Source organism: Salvelinus fontinalis, chromosome 28 (assembly GCF_029448725.1).
Source record: "Salvelinus fontinalis isolate EN_2023a chromosome 28, ASM2944872v1, whole genome shotgun sequence".
Lineage (NCBI taxonomy): Eukaryota > Metazoa > Chordata > Actinopteri > Salmoniformes > Salmonidae > Salvelinus > Salvelinus fontinalis.
The window spans coordinates 47,554,636-47,578,054 of NC_074692.1; the positions used below are offsets into that span (position 1 = coordinate 47,554,636).

General features: G+C 42.6%; 1 protein-coding gene across 1 annotated transcript in view; it reads left to right on the plus strand.

Moving 5' to 3' along the window:
- The window catches only part of dapk1 (death-associated protein kinase 1), a gene marked incomplete at its 5' end in the record, with an annotated part of 153,854 nt that overhangs the window by 29,222 nt on the left and 101,213 nt on the right, over positions 1-23,419 (plus strand). Inside the window, 5 exon segments of the mRNA XM_055887875.1 lie at positions 6,783-6,881; positions 9,194-9,292; positions 13,080-13,277; positions 15,923-16,120; positions 18,847-18,945. Coding sequence (XP_055743850.1) covers positions 6,783-6,881; positions 9,194-9,292; positions 13,080-13,277; positions 15,923-16,120; positions 18,847-18,945 — 693 coding nt within the window.

A 23,419-nucleotide genomic window follows, 5' to 3' on the forward strand; every position in this document is an offset into this window, starting at 1 on the left:
ACTACCATGACAAGGTACACACACACTACCATGACAAGGTACACACAATACCATGACAAGGTACACACACACTACCACGACAAGGTACACACACTACCACGACAAGGTACACACACACTACCATGACAAGGTACACACACTACCATGACAAGGTACACACTCTACCATGACAAGGTACACACACTACCATGACAAGGTACACACACTACCACGACAAGGTACACACACACCACCATGACAAGGTACACACACACTACCACGACAAGGTACACACACACTACCACGACAAGGTACACACACTACCACGACAAGGTACACACACACTACCACGACAAGGTACACACTCTACCACGACAAGGTACACACACACTACCATGACAAGGTACACACACACTACCATGACAAGGTACACAAACACTACCATGACAAGGTACACACACACTACCATGACAAGGTACACACACTACCACGACAAGGTACACACACACTACCACGACAAGGTACACACTCTACCACGACAAGGTACACACACACTACCATGACAAGGTACACACACACTACCATGACAAGGTACACACACACTACCACAACAAGGTACACACACACTACCACGACAAGGTACACACACACTACCACGACAAGGTACACACACACTACCATGACAAGGTACACACACACTACCATGACAAGGTACACACACAATACCATGACAAGGTACACACACACTACCATGACAAGGTACACACACACCACCATGACAAGGTACACACACACTACCATGACAAGGTACACACACACTACCATGACAAGGTACACACACACACTACCATGACAAGGTACACACACACACTACCATGACAAGGTACACACTCTACCATGACAAGGTACACACACTACCATGACAAGGTACACACTCTACCACGACAAGGTACACACACACTACCACGACAAGGTACACACACTACCACGACAAGGTACACACACACTACCATGACAAGGTACACACACACTACCATGACAAGGTACACACACTACCATGACAAGGTACACACACACACTACCATGACAAGGTACACACACACACTACCATGACAAGGTACACACACACTACCACAACAAGGTACACACACACTACCACGACAAGGTACACACACACTACCACGACAAGGTACACACACACTACCATGACAAGGTACACACACACTACCATGACAAGGTACACACACAATACCATGACAAGGTACACACACACTACCATGACAAGGTACACACACACACCACCATGACAAGGTACACACACACTACCATGACAAGGTACACACACACTACCATGACAAGGTACACACACACACTACCATGACAAGGTACACACACACTACCACGACACGGTACACACACTACCATGACAAGGTACACACACACTACCATGACAAGGTACACACACACTACCACGACAAGGTACACACACACTACCATGACAAGGTACACACACTACCACGACAAGGTACACACACACACTACCATGACAAGGTACACACACACTACCATGACAAGGTACACACACACTACCACGACAAGGTACACACAAAAACTACCACGACAAGGTACACACACTACCACGACTAGGTGCACACACACTACCATGACAAGGTACACACACTACCATGACAAGGTACACACACACTTCCATGACAAGGTACACACACTACCACGACAAGGTACACACACACTACCATGACAAGGTACACACACACTACCACGACAAGGTACACACACTACCATGACAAGGTACACACACACTACCATGACAAGGTACACACACACTACCATGACAAGGTACACGCACACTACCATGACAAGGTACACACACACTACCACGACAAGGTACACACACACTACCATGACAAGGTACACACACACTACCATGACAAGGTACACACACACTACCACGACAAGGTACACACACACTACCACGACAAGGTACACACACACTACCACGACAAGGTACACACACACTACCATGACAAGGTACACACACACTACCATGACAAGGTACACACACTACCATGACAAGGTACACACACACTACCATGACAAGGTACACACACTACCATGACAAGGTACACACACTCTACCATGACAAGGTACACACACACTACCATGACAAGGTACACACACACTACCATGACAAGGTACACACACACTACCATGACAAGGTACACACACACTACCATGACAAGGTACACACACTACCACGACAAGGTACACACACACTACCACGACAAGGTACACACACTACCATGACAAGGTACACACACACTACCACGACAAGGTACACACACACTACCATGACAAGGTACACACACTACCACGACAAGGTACACACACACTACCATGACAAGGTACACACACTACCATGACAAGGTACACACACACTACCATGACAAGGTACACACACTACCATGACAAGGTACACACACACTACCATGACAAGGTACACACACTACCATGACAAGGTACACACACACTACCATGACAAGGTACACACACACTACCATGACAAGGTACACACACACTACCATGACAAGGTACACACACACTACCATGACAAGGTACACACACACTACCATGACAAGGTACACACACTACCATGACAAGGTACACACACTACCATGACAAGGTACACACACACTACCATGACAAGGTGCACACACACTACCACGACAAGGTACACACACACTACCATGACAAGGTACACACACTACCACGACAAGGTACACACACACTACCATGACAAGGTACACACACACTACCATGACAAGGTACACACACTACCATGACAAGGTACACACACTACCACGACAAGGTACACACACACTACCATGACAAGGTACACACACACTACCATGACAAGGTACACACACACTACCACGACAAGGTACACACACACTACCATGACAAGGTACACACACACACCACCATGACAAGGTACACACACACTACCATGACAAGGTACACTCACACTACCATGACAAGGTACACACACACTACCATGACAAGGTACACACAGACTACCATGACAAGGTACACACACTACCATGACAAGGTACACACACTACCATGACAAGGTACACACACTACCATGACAAGGTACACACACACTACCATGACAAGGTACACACACACTACCATGACAAGGTACACACACTACCATGACAAGGTACACACACTACCATGACAAGGTACACACACACTACCATGACAAGGTACACACACACTACCATGACAAGGTACACACACACTACCATGACAAGGTACACACACTACCATGACAAGGTACACACACTACCACGACAAGGTACACACACACTACCATGACAAGGTACACACACAATACCATGACAAGGTACACACACACTACCATGACAAGGTACACACACACACCACCATGACAAGGTACACACACACTACCATGACAAGGTACACACACACTACCATGACAAGGTACACACACACACTACCATGACAAGGTACACACACACTACCACGACAAGGTACACACACACTACCACGACACGGTACACACACTACCATGACAAGGTACACACACAATACCATGACAAGGTACACATACACTACCACGACAAGGTACACACACACTACCATGACAAGGTACACACACACTACCACGACAAGGTACACACACACTACCATGACAAGGTACACACACTACCACGACAAGGTACACACACACACTACCATGACAAGGTACACACACACTACCATGACAAGGTACACACACACTACCACGACAAGGTACACACAAAAACTACCACGACAAGGTACACACACTACCACGACTAGGTGCACACACACTACCATGACAAGGTACACACACTACCATGACAAGGTACACACACACTTCCATGACAAGGTACACACACTACCACGACAAGGTACACACACACTACCATGACAAGGTACACACACACTACCACGACAAGGTACACACACACTACCATGACAAGGTACACACACACTACCATGACAAGGTACACACACACTACCATGACAAGGTACACGCACACTACCATGACAAGGTACACACACACTACCACGACAAGGTACACACACACTACCATGACAAGGTACACACACACTACCATGACAAGGTACACACACACTACCACGACAAGGTACACACACACTACCACGACAAGGTACACACACACTACCACGACAAGGTACACACACACTACCATGACAAGGTACACACACACTACCATGACAAGGTACACACACTACCATGACAAGGTACACACACACTACCATGACAAGGTACACACACTACCATGACAAGGTACACACACTCTACCATGACAAGGTACACACACACTACCATGACAAGGTACACACACACTACCATGACAAGGTACACACACACTACCATGACAAGGTACACACACACTACCATGACAAGGTACACACACTACCACGACAAGGTACACACACACTACCACGACAAGGTACACACACTACCATGACAAGGTACACACACACTACCACGACAAGGTACACACACACTACCATGACAAGGTACACACACTACCACGACAAGGTACACACACACTACCATGACAAGGTACACACACTACCATGACAAGGTACACACACACTACCATGACAAGGTACACACACTACCATGACAAGGTACACACACACTACCATGACAAGGTACACACACTACCATGACAAGGTACACACACACTACCATGACAAGGTACACACACACTACCATGACAAGGTACACACACACTACCATGACAAGGTACACACACACTACCATGACAAGGTACACACACACTACCATGACAAGGTACACACACTACCATGACAAGGTACACACACTACCATGACAAGGTACACACACACTACCATGACAAGGTGCACACACACTACCACGACAAGGTACACACACACTACCATGACAAGGTACACACACTACCACGACAAGGTACACACACACTACCATGACAAGGTACACACACACTACCATGACAAGGTACACACACTACCATGACAAGGTACACACACTACCACGACAAGGTACACACACACTACCATGACAAGGTACACACACACTACCATGACAAGGTACACACACACTACCACGACAAGGTACACACACACTACCATGACAAGGTACACACACACACCACCATGACAAGGTACACACACACTACCATGACAAGGTACACTCACACTACCATGACAAGGTACACACACACTACCATGACAAGGTACACACAGACTACCATGACAAGGTACACACACTACCATGACAAGGTACACACACTACCATGACAAGGTACACACACTACCATGACAAGGTACACACACACTACCATGACAAGGTACACACACACTACCATGACAAGGTACACACACTACCATGACAAGGTACACACACTACCATGACAAGGTACACACACACTACCATGACAAGGTACACACACACTACCATGACAAGGTACACACACACTACCATGACAAGGTACACACACTACCATGACAAGGTACACACACTACCACGACAAGGTACACACACACTACCATGACAAGGTACACACACACTACCATGACAAGGTACACACACTACCATGACAAGGTACACACACACTACCATGACAAGGTACACACACACTACCACGACAAGGTACACACACACTACCATGACAAGGTACACACACACTACCATGACAAGGTACACACAGACAGGACTCACACACAGAAAAAACACACAGTCGACTTCTGGATTATGGTTTCATTTTAATGACACTCAAGAATACAAAAATATATACACTACTGTTCAATAGCTTGGGGTCACTTAGAAATGCCCACATTTTTTGTCCATTAAAATAGCATCAAATTGATCAGAAATACAGTGTAGACATTGTTAATGTTGTAAATGACTATTGTAGCTGGATACACCTGATTTTTTTTAAATGGAATATCTACAGAGGTCCATTATCAGCAACCATCACTCCTGTGTTCCAATGACACGTTGTGTTAGCTAATCCAAGTTTATCATTTTAAAAAGGCTAATTGATCATTACAAAACACTTTTGCAATTATGTTAATACAGCTGAAAACTGTTGTTCTGATTAAAGAATCAATAAAACTGGACTTCTTTAGACTAGTTGAGGATCTGGAGCATCAGCATTTGTGGGTTCAATTTGTGGAAACAAAAATGTTTCTTTAAAAAACAAGGATATTTCTAAGTGACCCCAAACTTTTGAACGGTAGTGTAGATATTATCAAATGTTCATAGAAGTTCAAAATGTTTTTCATTTTTTGGCTTCCTTTGTTTAAATGTGAGGGAGTGTTTTGAGAGGTGGATAATATTTGATTAAATGTGAGGGAGTGTTTTGAGAGGTGGAAAATATTTGATTAAATGTGAGGGAGTGTTTTGAGAGGTGGAGAATATTTGATTAAATGTGAGGGAGTGTTTTGAGAGGTGGAGAATATTTGATTAAATGTGAGGGAGTGTTTTGAGAGGTGGAGAATATTTGATTAAATGTGAGGGAGTGTTTTGAGAGGTGGATAATATTTGAAGACTAGCTGTTAAACCAGCCGTCTAGTTGGATGGGATAAGGTGTGATGAGGTGTGAGTAACAGACACACTACAAACCATTCTAATGTAGCGTAAGTAATCACACGTTGCCCATTTCAACCATGTGTGCTGCACATCCCAGTGTCTGACTGTACCCATTAAACCTCAGAGTGGAGCGAACGCCATCTACTACGCAGGGAGACACGGACACGTGGAGACACTCAGGTTCCTGCATGAAAAGACCTGCCCTCTGGACGTCCAAGATAAGGTGATTTCCCCGCACACTCACCCTGAGCCCTGAATACCACAAGCACAACACACTCTAGTCCATCAGGCCCCTCGAGCGGCTCGCCCCCTTCCTCTCACAACACACTCTAGTCAGTCCATCCGGCCCCTCGAGCGGCTCGCCCCCTTCCTCCCCACACACTGCGGCTGTGACGGTCATGGAGTTTTGGATGACGGTAATTGGCCGTGAATAGACTGATTTTCCCCATTCAAGTCAGTGATGTCATAATGGGTGGACTGGCGGCCGTTGCGAGGAGCAAAGCAGGAAGTAAAAGCAGGAAGTAAAAGCAGGAAGTGTACCCATCGATACGAGCTGTGATTTGTTGATTCAACTCAACTGACTTTAACAAAAAATGCTTTCAATTGCAGAGAGCGACATCAGTTAACATCATTTGAATAACATTCTGTTACCATGGAAGTTATTGCATCACAATACCAGGCAGCCAATGCGGTTGTACCCATGAGTTTACCAGTCAAATTGTTACACGAATGCCTGGCCATCTAGTCTACATTCGGTTGTTTGTTCAGTGATTATCATTTTTTTAAATAATTCGGTTTTAATGTTTATTTTCATGACGGTCTTCATCCGTAACCGTCGGTTACACGCTTAAACAGTAGTATGCCAGTCCTAACACACTACCTTTAGGCAGGAGGCCCCGTCATCAGAGTTCAATCATTCCTGGATTTATCTGCTTTATTTGCTGTTGCCATGGAGACTGTGCTAGAGACGCTTCACTCCTTCTTTCTCAGTGCCTCGTCACCTCTCTAGATCACTACGCCGACCGACTGGCCAGGATGGCATTAGCTGATACACTGGTGTTTTACGTCACAGAACCCTTCAATGGAAATAGAATATTGTTTCTGGGTGTGGGTGTGCCTAGATGTTTATACTTCAGAAGGACTGTGTGTGTGTGTGTGTGTGTGTGTGTGTGTGTGTGTGTTGTGTGTTGTGTGTTGTGTGTGTTGTGTGTGTTGTGTGTGTGTGTGTGTGTCATGACACCCAACATTTAGAATGTTCTGTAGTTAGAAATAGAGCAGATGAGCCAGAAACATTATTTTGTTGAAGTATAATTTGTTCTTTGAGAAATTAAGTGAATTTATATAACATCCGTTTTGGACCTAACTGTTTTGTAACAATGAGTAAGACATGAGGAATACAAAGAAGAGGTCAAAAGTCATCCAGGGACCCCTCCACACCCCACAACAACCCCCCCCCCCCCCAACAACCAAAACATTAAACACCTTCCTAATATTGTGTCCCCCTTTTCCCCTCAAAACAGCCTCAATTCATCAGGTCATGGACTCTACAAGGTGTCTCAAGTGTTCCACAGGGATCCTGGTCCATGTTGACCTCAATGCTTCCCACAGTTGTGTCCAGTTGGCTGGATGTTCTTTGGACCGTTCTTGATACACACAGGAAACTGTTGAGTGTGAAAAACCCAGCAGCACTGCAGTTCTTGACATAAACCGGGGCGCCTGGCACCTACTACCCCGTTCAAAGGCACTTACATGTTTTGTTTTGCTAATTCAACCTATGAATGGCACACATACACAATCGATGTCTCAAGGCGTAAAAATCCTTCTTTAACCTGGTCTCCTCCCCTTCATCTGCACTGATTGAAGTGGATTTAACAGGTGACATCAATAAGGGATCATAGCGTTCACCTGTATTCACCTGTTCGGTCTGTCATGGAAAAAGCAGGTGTTCCTAATTTTCTGTCCACTCAGTGTAGTATCAGTATGTCTGACCAGTAGTATGGAGCTACGGCTTGGAATATTGTTCCTTCATCTTATGTAATGTATTGTCAGTGAATCTGGTGGTGTTTTGTTTACCCTGCTCAGTGAAATGAGTCATTGAAGTTTTGTCTCATCCTACATCCCAGTATTACCAGGTTCTGACCACTAGATTGTATATATATATATATATATATATATATATATATATACTGGTTGTTGGGGTGGGATTGGCGTGGGGCGGGTTTTTTTTGACCATGTCTTTGGATTCCAATGTCTAACTCACTGTTACTAAATAGTTTGGCCCAAATCGGATGTTAGGTACTATATTTATTGCATATTGTATGAATCCTATAAATTAAAAAGGGCAATTTGAGTGCAATCAATGAACTTAATTTTTTTTTAAATCAAATTTTATTTCAACAAAATAATGTTGCAGGAATGTTAATCTTATCTGTTTCTAACAACAGAAATAATTTCAGAACGATCTGACATGGTGGGTGTTGAAATCCTTTCTGGGTGCTTTTTGAGGAGTAACGACCCGTGTTGATGCTGTTACAGAGTGGAGAGACAGCCCTCCACGTGGCAGCTCGTTATGGCAACGTGGATGTGGTCCAATACCTGTGTAGTATCCATGCCAACCCAGACCTCTCAGACAGGGTACGTATACACACACACACACGCACGCACGCACGCACGCACGCACGCACGCACGCACGCACACACACACACACACACACACACACACACACACACACACACACACACACACACACACACAGACCAGTCACAGTGTACGTTCTGAGTTTGTACTGAATACTATACTGTATCATTCTTGATACACACATTAAACTTTTTAAGCGTAAAAAACCCAGCAGCGTTGTAGTTCTTGACACGCACCAGTGCACCTACTACCCTACTACCATACCCCGTTCAAAGGCACTCAAATCACCCTCTGAATAACACACATACACAATCCATGTCTCAATTGTCTCAAGGCGTAAAAATCCTTCTTTAACCCGTCTCCTCCCCTTCATCTACACTGATTGAAGTGGATTTAATAAGTGACATCAATAAGGGATCATAGCTTTCACCTGGATTCACCTGGTCAGTCTGTCATTAAAAGAGAAAGTGTTCCTAATGTTTTGTTCAGTAAGTGTAGATTCTCAGCAAGTAAATGAGACAAGTGCATAATGTATGTCATGTGTTAACCTGATGAGGTATCTCATGTGTTAACCTGATGAGGTATGTCATGTGTTAACCTGATGAGGTATCTCATGTGTTAACCTGATGAGGTATGTCATGTGTTAACCTGATGAGGTATCTCATGTGTTAACCTGATGAGGTATCTCATGTGTTAACCTGATGAGGTATGTCATGTGTTAACCTGATGAGGTATGTCATGTGTTAACCTGATGAGGAATCTCATGTGTTAACCTGATGAGGTATATCATGTGTTAACCTGATGAGGAATCTCATGTGTTAACCTGATGAGGTATATCATGTGTTAACCTGATGAGGTATATCATGTGTTAACCTGATGAGGTATGTCATGTGTTAACCTGATGAGGTATCTCATGTGTTAACCTGATGAGGTATGTCATGTGTTAACCTGATGAGGTATGTCATGTGTTAACCTGATGAGGTATGTCATGTGTTAACCTGATGAGGTATCTCATGTGTTAACCTGATGAGGTATGTCATGTGTTAACCTGATGAGGTACAATGCATTCGGAAAGTATTCAGACCCCTTGACTTTTTCCACATTATGTTTCGTTACAGCCTTATTCTAAAATTGATCAAATAAAATGTAAAAATCCTTATCAATCTACACACAACACCCCATAATGACAAAGCAAAAACAGGTTTTTACGTAAGTATTCAGACCCTTTGCTATGAAACTCAAAATTGAGCTCAGGTGCATCATGTTTCCGTTGATCATCCTTGAGATGTTTCTACAACTTGATTGGAGTCCACCTGTGGTAAATTCAATTGTTTGGACATGATTTGGAAAGGCACACACCTGTCTATATAAGATCCCACAGTTGACAGTGCATGTCAGAGCGAAAAACCAAGCTATGAAGTCAAAGGAATTGTCCTTAGAGCTCCAAGACAGGATTGTGTCGAGGCACAAATCTGGGGAAGGGTACCAAAACATTTCTGCAGCATTGAAGGTCCCCAAGAACACAGTGGCCTCCATCGTTTCTAAATGGCAGAAGTTTGGAACCACCAAGACACTTCCTAGAGCTGGCTGCTCGGCCAAACAATCAGGGGAGAAGGGCCTTGGTCAGGGAGGTGACCAAGAACCCGATGGTTACTCTGACAGAGCTCTAGAGTTCCTCTGTGGAGATGGGAGAACCTTCCAGAAGGACAACCATCTCTGCAACACTTCACCAATCAGACCTTTATGGTAGAGTGGCCAGATGGAAGCCACTCCTCAGTAAAAGGCACTGCTTTGAGTTTGCCAAAAGGCACCTAAAGGACTCTCAGACCAAGAGAAACAAGATTCTCTGGTCTGATGAAACCAAGATTGAACTTTTTGGCCTGAATGCCAAGTGTCACGTTTGGAGGAAACCTGGCACAATCCCGACAGTGAAGCATGGTGGTGGCAGCATCATGCTGTGGGGATGTTTTTCAGCGACAGGGACTGGGAGACTAGTCAGGATCGCGGGGAAAGATGAACGGAGCAAAGTACAGAGAGATCCTTGATGAAAACCTGCTCCAGAGAGCTGAGGACCTCAGACTGGGTTGAAGGTTCACCTTCCAACAGGACAACAACCCTAAGCACACAGCCAAGACAACACAAGAGTGGCTTGGGGACAGGAGGGATAGCAGAGTCGTTCTGTACCAACCGTTAGATCAGGAGGGATAGCAGCGTTGTTCTGTACCAACCGTTAGATCAGGGGGGAAAGCAGCGTTGTTCTGTACCAACCGTTAGATCAGGAGGGATAGCAGTGTTGTTCTGAACCAACCGTTAGATCAGGAGGGATAGCAGAGTCGTTCTGTACCAACCGTTAGATCAGGAGGGATAGCAGCGTTCTGTACCAACCGTTAGATCAGGAGGGATAGCAGCGTTCTGAACCAACCGTTAGATCAGGAGGGATAGCAGCATTCTGTACCAACCGTTAGATCAGGAGGGATAGCAGCGTTCTGAACCAACCGTTAGATCAGGAGGGATAGCAGCATTCTGTACCAACCGTTAGATCAGGAGGGATAGCAGCGTTCTGTACCAACCGTTAGATCAGGAGGGATAGCAGTGTTGTTCTGTACCAACCGTTAGATCAGGAGGGATAGCACCGTTCTGAACCAACCGTTAGATCAGGAGGGATAGCAGTGTTGTTCTGTACCAACCGTTAGATCAGGAGGGATAGCAGCATTCTGTACCAACCGTTAGATCAGGAGGATAGCAGCGTTCTGTACCAACCGTTAGATCAGGAGGGATAGCAGCGTTCTGTACCAACCGTTAGATCAGGAGGGATAGCAGCATTCTGTACCAACCGTTAGATCAGGAGGGATAGCAGTGTTGTTCTGAACCAACCGTTCAGCAGCGTTAGAAAAGCACCATGCTGCTGTCTTGTTCTCTCTGACAGATAGTTGTTGACTTGATAATGTTACTTGATAATGTTAGTTGATAATGTCATTCGATAATGTTAGTTGATAATGTCATTTGATAATGTCAGTTGATAATGTTAGTTGATAATGTCAGTTGATAATGTTAGTTGATAATGTCAGTTGTAAAGAGAACCACGGCCAGTTTTTCAAAGTTTAAGGTTGTGATGAGGATAGATAGTTTTGTTAGTTTTGTGATCATTTTGATTCCACTGAACGTGAAAAGGAGTGGCATTAAGGCCCAAACAGACTGGTGTCAGGCTACTTCAACTAGATTAGGAGCTGCCATGTTGGTATCCCTATAACCACCCCCCCCCCCCACCCCCTCCTCTACTTCAGCTAGATTAGGAGCTGCCATGTTGGTATCCCTATAACCCCCCCCCCCCCCACCCCCTCCTCTACTTCAGCTAGATTAGGAGCTGCCATGTTGGTATCCCTATAACCCCCCCCCCCCCACCCCCTCCTCTACTTCAACTAGATTAGGAGCTGCCATGTTGGTATCCCTATAACCCCCCCACCCCTCCTCTACTTCAGCTAGATTAGGAGCTGCCATGTTGGTATCCCTATAACCCCCCCACCCCCCACCCCCTCCTCTACTTCAACTAGATTAGGCGCTGCCATGTTGGTATCCCTATAACCCCCCCACCCCTCCTCTACTTCAACTAGATTAGGCGCTGCCATGTTGGTATCCCTATAACCCCCCCACCCCTCCTCTACTTCAGCTAGATTAGGAGCTGCCATGTTGGAATCCCTATAATCCCCCCACCCCTCCTCTACTTCAGCTAGATTAGGAGCTGCCATGTTGGAATCCCTATAATCCCCCCCCTCTCCTCATCAGGAACAGGAGACCCCGCTCCACTGTGCGTCGTGGCATGGCTACTCCTCGGTGGCCAGGACACTATGCCAGGCGGGGTGCCAGGTTAATGCCAAGAACAGGGAGGGAGAGAGCCCCCTCCTCACCGCCTCTGCCAGGGGGTTCGCTGATATAGTAGAGTGTCTGATAGAGCATGGAGCTGATCTCAACTCTACTGACAAGGTAATGCTATGGCTATGCAATGACTATACTATTACCATTACTATTACTATGATATTACTATTACTATGATATTACTATTACTATGATATTACTATGATATTACTATTACTATGATATTACTATTACTATGATATTACTATTACTATGATATTACTATACTAGTACTATTACTATGATATTACTATTACTATGATATTACTATTACTATGATATTACTATTACTATGATATTACTATTACTATGACATTACTATACTAGTACTATTACTATGATATTACTATTACTATGATATTACTATTACTATGATATTACTATTACTATGATATTACTATTACTATGATATTACTATTACTATGATATTACTATTACTATGATATTACTATTACTATGACATTACTATACTAGTACTATTACTATGATATTACTATTACTATGATATTACTATACTGGTACTATTACTATGATATTACTATGATATTACTATAATAGTACTATTACTATGATAGTACTATTACTACGGTATTACTATAATAGTACTATTACTATGATATAACTATTACTATGGTATTACTATACTATTACTATGATAGTACTATTACTACGGTATTACTATAATAGTACTATTACTATGATATTACTATTACTATGGTATTACTATACTATTACTATGATATTACTATACTATTGACTTGATATTACTATGCTATTACTATACAATTGCTATGATATTACTATACTATGATATTACTATACTATTACCATACTATTACTATGATATTACTATACTATGATATTACTATACTATTACTATGATATTACCACGCTATTACTATGATATTACTATACTATGATATTACTATGCTATTACTATGGTATTACTATACAATTACTATGATATTACTATACAATTACTATGGTATTACTATACTATGATATTACTATACTATTACTATGGTAGTACCATGCTATTACTATGATATTACCACGCTATTACTATGATATTACTGTACTATGATATTACTATACAATTACTATGATATTACTATACTATGATATTACTATACTATGATATTACTTTACTATTACTATGGTATTACTATACAATTACTGTGATATTACTATACTATGATATTACTATACTATGATATTACTATACTATTACTATGATATTACTATACTATGATATTACTATACTATTACTATGATATTACCATACTATTACTATGGTATTACTATACTATTACTATGCTATTACTATACTATTGCCATGATATTACCACACTATTACTATGCTATTACTATACTATGATATTACTATACTATTAATATGATACTACTTTACTATTACTATGATATTACTATACAATTACTATGATATTATTATACTATGATATTATTATACTATGATATTACTATACTATTACTATGGTATTACCATGATATTACTATGATATTACCACGCTATTACTATACTATTACTATGATATTACTATACAATTACTATGATATTATTATACTATGATATTATTATACTATGATATTATTATACTATGATATTATTATACTATGATATTATTATACTATGATATTACTATACTATTACTATGCTATTACTATGGTATTACTATGCTATTACTATGATGTTACTATACGGTACTATTACTATGATATTGGTATACTATTACTATGATGTTACTATACGGTACTATTACTATGATATTACTATATTATTATTATGGTATTACTATTACTATGGTATTACTATGATATTACAATGACGGGGCTATGTTGTGCCTATGATATGACTATGCTATTACTATATTACTATACTATTGCTATACTATTGCTATGGTATTAATATTGCTATGGTATTACTATACTATTACTATGATATTACTATACTAGTCCTATGCTGTTACTATACTAGTACTATGATATTACTATACTATTAATATGATATTACTATACTATTAATATGATATTACTATACTATTAATATGATATTACTATACTAGTACTATATTATTACTTTACTATTACTATGATATTACGACGTTATTACAATACTATTACTATGTATTATTATACTATTACTATGATATTACTATATTATTATTCTGCTATTACTATGATATTACTAAACTATTACTATGATATTACTATGATATTGCTATGATATTACTATGATATTACTATGATATTACTATATTATTATTCTGCTATTACTATGATATTACTAAACTATTACTATGATATTACTATGATATTGCTATGATATTACTATGATATTACTATGATATTACTATATTATTATTCTGCTATTACTATGATATTACTAAACTATTACTATGATATTACTATGATATTGCTATGATATTACTATGATATTACTATGATATTACTAAACTATTACTATGATATTACTATGATATTGCTATGATATTATTATACTATTACTATACTATTGCTAGGGTATTACTATATTATTACTTTGATATTACTATACTATTACTATATTACTATGCTATTACTATATTACCATGCCATTACTAGTATAATACTAGGATAATACTAGAATATTACTGGGATATAGTATTACTATACTAGTACTGGTAGAGATCTATGACATGTGACCGTGTGTTCAGGACAGCCACATAGCGCTCCACCTGGCTGTGAGGAGGTGCCAACTGCAGGTGGTCAGATGTCTGCTCCGTCACCGTTGCCCCGTCGACCATCAAGATCGCCACGGCAACACGCCGCTGCACATCGCCTGTAAGGACGGCAACCTGCCCGTTGTCACGACGCTGTGTGCTGCCAAGGCAAACCTCGACCTGCCTAACAAGGTAGAGATTCTATATTTTATTAATCAATTAACCGGGCTCAACCTACCCATCAAGGTAGAGATTCTATATTTTATTAATCAATTAACCGGGCTCAACCTACCCAACAAGGTAGAGATTCTATATTTTATTAATCAATTAATCGGGCTCAACCTACCCAACAAGGTAGAGATTCTATATTTTATTAATCAATTAACCGGGCTCAACCTACCCATCAAGGTATCTATTATCAGTCCCTCAATCTGTCAATCAATCAATAGCATTATTTTCCAGTAAAAACATGACTTCAGACTTGGCTTCATGTCTCTCTCTGCTAAACAGGACTCTAATATAATCCCATTATAATGGACCTTCTGGTTCTGGTACCAGTGTTGTGATATTCATGTATTCTGAGACTGGATTGAAGCCATTTCTGTTATTTTTGTGCAGAGCTCCCCCCCCCCCCCCCCCAAAGGATTGTGGGAGGTGATGTGTATCCCAGGAAGAGTGGTGTGTCTGAAAGCCTAAACGCCTTGTATTTATTCATTTAGAGATCTGTGGTAAAATACTATTGTTTTCCTCAAGCTTATTGGTAGCGACAGGTCTGTTGGTCAAGTAGAGGGAAATGATTCTATGATTTCCCTCTTGAATTCATGTAAACACGACAGTGATGCATGCTATTGGTTAAGTCCTGTCTGTGTGATGCTATTGGTTAAGTCCTGTCTGTGTGATGCTATTGGTTAAGTCCTGTCTGTGTGATGCTATTGGTTAAGTCCTGTCTGTGTGATGCTATTGGTTAAGTCCTGTCTGTGTGATGCTATTGGTTAAGTCCTGTCTGTGTGATGCTATTGGTTAAGTCCTGTCTGTGATGCTATTGGTTAAGTCCTGTCTGTGATGCTATTGGTTAAGTCCTGTCTGTGATGCTATTGGTTAAGTCCTGTCTGTGATGCTATTGGTTAAGTCCTGTCTCTCTGATGCTATTGGTTAAGTCCTGTCTGTGTGATGCTATTGGTTAAGTCCTGTCTGTGATGCTATTGGTTAAGTCCTGTCTCTCTGATGCTATTGGTTAAGTCCTGTCTCTGTGATGCTATTGGTTAAGTCCTGTATGTGATGCTATTGGTTAAGTCCTGTCTGTGATGCTATTGGTTAAGTCCTGTCTGTGATGCTATTGGTTAAGTCCTGTCTGTGTGATGCTATTGGTTAAGTCCTGTCTGTGTGATGCTATTGGTTAAGTCCTGTCTGTGTGATGCTATTGGTTAAGTCCTGTCTGTGTGATGCTATTGGTTAAGTCCTGTCTGTGTGATGCTATTGGTTAAGTCCTGTCTGTGATGCTATTGGTTAAGTCCTGTCTGTGATGCTATTGGTTAAGTCCTGTCTGTGATGCTATTGGTTAAGTCCTGTCTGTGATGCTATTGGTTAAGTCCTGTCTCTCTGATGCTATTGGTTAAGTCCTGTCTGTGTGATGCTATTGGTTAAGTCCTGTCTGTGATGCTATTGGTTAAGTCCTGTCTCTCTGATGCTATTGGTTAAGTCCTGTCTCTGTGATGCTATTGGTTAAGTCCTGTATGTGATGCTATTGGTTAAGTCCTGTCTGTGATGCTATTGGTTAAGTCCTGTCTGTGATGCTATTGGTTAAGTCCTGTCTGTGTGATGCTATTGGTTAAGTCCTGTCTGTGTGATGCTATTGGTTAAGTCCTGTCTGTGATGCTATTGGTTAAGTCCTGTCTGTGATGCTATTGGTTAAGTCCTGTCTGTGATGCTATTGGTTAAGTCCTGTCTCTGTGATGCTATTGGTTAAGTCCTGTATGTGATGCTATTGGTTAAGTCCTGTTTAAGTTATTTTTCTTTCCTCCTTACTTTAGGTTTGCCGGTCACACTTCACTAACTGTACCAACGTAACACTCTTACGACCTCTAACCTCTGTCTCTCTCCAGTATGGCAGGACACCTCTCCACATGGCAGCTATCAACGACCTTCTAGAGGTAGTCAGACACCTGACCTCTAACCCCTGACCTCTAACCTCTGTCTCTCTCCAGTATGGCAGGACACCTCTCCACATGGCAGCTATCAACGGCCTTCTAGAGGTAGTCAGACACCTGACCTCTAACCCCTGACCTCTAACCTCTGTCTCTCTCCAGTATGGCAGGACACCTCTCCACATGGCAGCTATCAACGACCTTCTAGAGGTAGTCAGACACCTGACCTCTAACCCCTGACCTCTAACCTCTGTCTCTCTCCAGTATGGCAGGACACCTCTCCACATGGCAGCTATCAACGGCCTTCTAGAGGTAGTCAGACACCTGACCTCTAACCCCTGACCTCTAACCTCTGTCTCTCTCCAGTATGGCAGGACACCTCTCCACATGGCAGCTATCAACGACCTTCTAGAGGTAGTCAGACCCCTGAACTCTAACCCCTGACCTCTAACCTCTGTCTCTCTCCAGTATGGCAGGACACCTCTCCACATGGCAGCTATCAACGGCCTTCTAGAGGTAGTCAGACACCTGACCTCTAACCCCTGACCTCTAACCTCTGTCTCTCTCCAGTATGGCAGGACACCTCTCCACATGGCAGCTATCAACGACCTTCTAGAGGTAGTCAGACCCCTGAACTCTAACCCCTGACCTCTAACCTCTGTCTCTCTCCAGTATGGCAGGACACCTCTCCACATGGCAGCTATCAACGACCTTCTAGAGGTAGTCAGACCCCTGAACTCTAACCCCTGACCTCTAACCTCTGTCTCTCTCCAGTATGGCAGGACACCTCTCCACATGGCAGCTATCAACGACCTTCTAGAGGTAGTCAGACACCTGTGTGTAGCCGGGGCCAATACAGACGCCGTCACCAATGTAAGATATTTAAGCAATAAGGCCTGAGGGGGTGTGGTATACGGCCAATATATCACGGCTAAGGGCTGTCATTAGGTGCAACGCGGAGTGTCTGGTCACAGCCTTTAGTCATGATATATTGGCCGTGTTCCACAAACTCCCGAGGTTCCTTATTATTATTATAACCTGGTTACCAACGTAATTAGAGCAGTGAAATGGAATGTTTTGTCAATACCCGTGGTATACGGTCTGGTATACCACGGCTGTCAGCCAATCAGCATTCAGGGCTCGAACCACCCAGTTTATAGGAACTTTTATACCACACCTTTCATGCAGCTGTGTTTCTGGGAAAATGGAAGGTACCAACACATATCTCTGTGGAACTCCACATTACATTCACATTACATTCACATTACATCCACATTACATCCACATTACATTCACATTACATTCACATTACATCCACATTACATTCACATTACATTCACATTACATCCACATTACATCCACATTACATTCACATTACATTCACACAGCACCTTTCACAGAGTCGCAAATCAAAAATCTAAATGGAAACTCGTTGGTTGATCTGGCAGCTCTGAAAGATGTTTCTCTGGTGTCCTGTTGGGTTGTTGTCTGTTTGTTCGGCATAAAGGAAGCAATACCATGCTGAATAGAGCCCCACAGTGGAGGTGACATAATACCCATAAAACCTAGCAGTCAAACGGAGAAATGGTTCCATTTATTTTTCACATTGGGGATTTTAGAAACGCTTAAATAAGGACTGTGTTTTGTGGAGAATAACCCTGGTGTGATGTTTTGATAACCATGGAAATCTCTCTCGGACATGGGGACTTTTATCAATATATTTGGCAATATATTAGACCTCTCAGAAAAGGCTTCAGTCATACAAAAGTTATACTTAAATCCGAACTGGTTCTCTAGCAGATTAGTAAGGAAGTCTCCCCCCGTGTTCCAGAATGGTCTTTTCCCCTTTAGTCAGATTACAACCTCTCACTTTTGGTTATTTGAAAATGAAATATTCTCCAAAATATCGCTATTTTTAAAACGGGCCATAGAAAGTTGATTTCAGTTTAATCCACCAGAAAAGACAGAACAAATAATACAACAAATATACTAATTGATTAAAAATAAATAAAAACATGTATAATCTTTGTAAATGATATCATAAAAAGGACTGGTGCCGTTATGTCACACATGCTTGTCTTTCGGCATTTTAGACCAAAACTGGTTCAAGAGAATTGTGATAAATAAAAAGGTATAACATTTTAATTTGAGGACCAACAAAATGTACATCCGTGCCATATAACCTGCAAAATAGTTGGGAAGAGATTTTCGATGTACCGATTCCATGGCACATGGTTTATGAACTGATATGGAAAACGACGCCGGATTCAAAACTTAGAGCCTTTGATATGAGACTTGAAATTGAGCTCAGGTGGATCATTGATCATCCTTGAGATGTTTCTACAACTTGATTGGAGTTCACCTGTGGTAAATTAAATTGATTGGACATGATTTGGAAAGGCACACACCTGTCTATATAAGGTGCCACAGTTGACAGTGGATGTCAGAGCAAAAACCAAGTCATGAGGTCGAAGGAATTGTCCGTAGAGCTCCGAGACAGGATTGTGTCGAGGCGCAGATCTGGGGAAGGGAACCAAACATTTCTGCAGCATTGAAGGTCCCCAAGAACACAATGGCCTCCATCATTCATAAATGGCAAGTGTCTTGTCTGGAAGAAACCATCCCTACGGTGAAGCATGGTGGTAGCAGCATTATGCTGTGGGGATGTTTTTCAGAGGCAGAGAGACTAGTCAGGATTGAGGGAAAGATAAATGGAGCAAAGTACAGAGAGATCCTTGATGAAAACCTGCTCCAGAGCGCTCAGGACCTCAGACTGGGGTGAAAGTTCACCTTCCAACAGGGCAACGACCCTAAGCACACAGCCAAGACAACGCAGGAGTGGCTTCGGGACAAGTCTCTGAATGTCCTTGAGTGGCCCAGCCAGAGCCCGGACTTGAACCCGATCAAACATCTGTGGAGAGACCTGAAAATAGCTGTGCATCAACGCTCCCTATCCAACCTGACAGAGCGTGAGAGGATCTGCAGAGAAGAATGGGAGAAACTCCCCAAATACAGGTGTGCCAAGCTTGTAGCGTCATACCCAAGAAGACTTGAGGCTGTAATCACTGCCAAAGGTGCTTCAACAAAGTACTGTGTAGTCTGAATACTTATATAACTGTCAAATTTCAGTTATTGTTTTATACATTTGCAAAAAAAAAGGGGTGTGTAGACTGTTGAAGGGGGAAAAAATATTTATTCCATTTTAGAATAAGGCTGTAACATGTTGAAAAAGTCAAGGGGTCTGAATTCTCTCTCTTCTATCACTCTCTCTCTCTCTCTCTCTTCTATCACTCTCTCTCTTCTATCACTCTCTCTCTCTCTCTCTCTTCTCTCTCTCTCTCTCTCTTCTATCACTCTCTCTCTTCTATCACTCTCTCTCTCTCTCTCTCTTCTATCACTCTCTCTCTTCTATCACTCTCTCTCTCTCTTCTCTCGATCTCGCGCTCTCTCTCTCTTCATCCTCTCTCTCTCTTCTATCGATCTCTCTCCTCTCTCTCTCTCTCTCTCTCTCTCTCTCTTCTACTCACTCTCTCTTCTCTCTCTCTCTTCTATCACTCTCTCTCTCTCTCTCTTCTATCACTCTCTCTCTCTCTCTTCTATCACTCTCTCTCTCTCTCTCACAGAGAGAGCGCGGCGGAGGCGTGCTCGAGCGCAGAGAGCGCGCGGCGTGCTCGGCGCACTCTCTCTCTCTCATCTTCGTCTTCTCTCTCTCCTCTCTCGCTTCTATCACTCTCTCTCTCTCTCTCTCTCGACTCTCTCTCACTCTCTCTCGGTCTCTCTCATCTCTCTCTCTCTCTCTTCTATCTCTCGTTCTCGCGCGCTAGCTCTCTCTCTCTCTCTCGCGCTCGCGCGCGCGCGCGCGCGCGCGCCGCCGCAGCGAGTGCACTCGCTCTCTCTATCACTCTCTCTCTTCTATCACTCTCTCTCTTCTATCACTCTCTCTCTCTCTCTCTCTCTCTCTCTCTCTCTCTCTCTCTCTCTCTTCTCTCTCTCTCTCTCCTCTCTTCTCTCTCTCTTCTCTCTCTCTCTCTTCTATCTCTCTCTCTCTTCTCTCTCTCTCTCTCTCTCTCTCTCTCTCTTCTATCACTCTCTCTCTTCTATCACTCTCTCTTCTATCACTCTCTCTCTCTCTCTCTCTCTCTCTCTCTCTCTCTCTCTCTCTCTCTCTCTCTATCTCTCTCTCTCTTCTCTCTTTCCCCCTCTCTTTCTTTCTCTCTCTCTCTCTCCTTCTCTCTCTCTCTCTCTCTCTCTCTCTCTCTCTCTCTCTATACTCTCTCTCTCTCTCTCTCTCTCTTCTATCACTCTCTCTCTCTCTCTCTCTCTCTCTTCTATCCCGCTCTCTCTCTCTCTCTCTCTCTATCTCTCTATCTCTTCTCTCTCTCTCTCTCTCTCTCTCTCTCTCTCTCTTCTATCACTCTCTCTCTTCTATCACTCTCTCTCTTCTATCACTCTCTCTCTCTCTCTCTCTCTCTCTCTCTCTCTCTCTCTCTCTCTCTTCTATCTCACTCTCTCTTCTATCACTCTCTCTCTCTCTCTCTCTCTCTCTCTCTCTCTCTCTCTTCTATCACTCTCTCTCTCTCTCTCTCTCTCTCTTCTATCACTCTCTCTCTCTCTCTCTCTCTCTCTTTCACTCTCTCTCCTTCTCTCTCTCTCTCCTCTCTCTCTCTCTCTCTCTCTCTCTCTCTCTCTCTCTCTCTCTCTCTCTTCTATCACTCTCTCTCTTCTATCACTCTCTCTCTTCTATCATCTCTCTCTCTCTCTCTCTCTCTCTCTCTCTCCTCTCTCTCTCTTCTATCTCCTCTCTCTCTCTCTCTCTCTCTCTCTCTCTCTCTCTCTCTCTCTCTCTTCTATCACTCTCTCTCTCTCTCTCTCTCTCTCTCTTCTATCACTCTCTCTCTCTCTCTCTCTCTCTCTCTTCTATCACTCTCTCTCTCTCTCTCTCTCTTCTATCACTCTCTCTCTCTCTCTCTCTCTCTTCACTCTCTCTCTCTCTCTCTCTCTCTCTCTATCTCTCTCTCTCTTCTATCTCTCTCGCTCTCTATCTCTCTCTCTCTCTCTCTTCTATCACTCTCTCTCTCTCTCTCCTATCACTCTCTCGCTCTCTCTCTCTCTCTGTCTCTCTCTCTCTCTCTCTCTCTCTCTCTCTCTCTCTCTCTCTCTCTCTCTTCTACTCTCTCTCTCTCTTCTATCTCTCTCTCTCTCTCTTCTATCACTCTCTCTTCTATCACTCTCTCTCTCTCTCTCTCTCTCTCTCTCTCTCTCTCTCTTCTATCACTCTCTCTCTCTCTCTCTCTCTCTCTTCTATCACTCTCTCTCTCTCTCTCTCTCTCTTCTATCACTCTCTCTC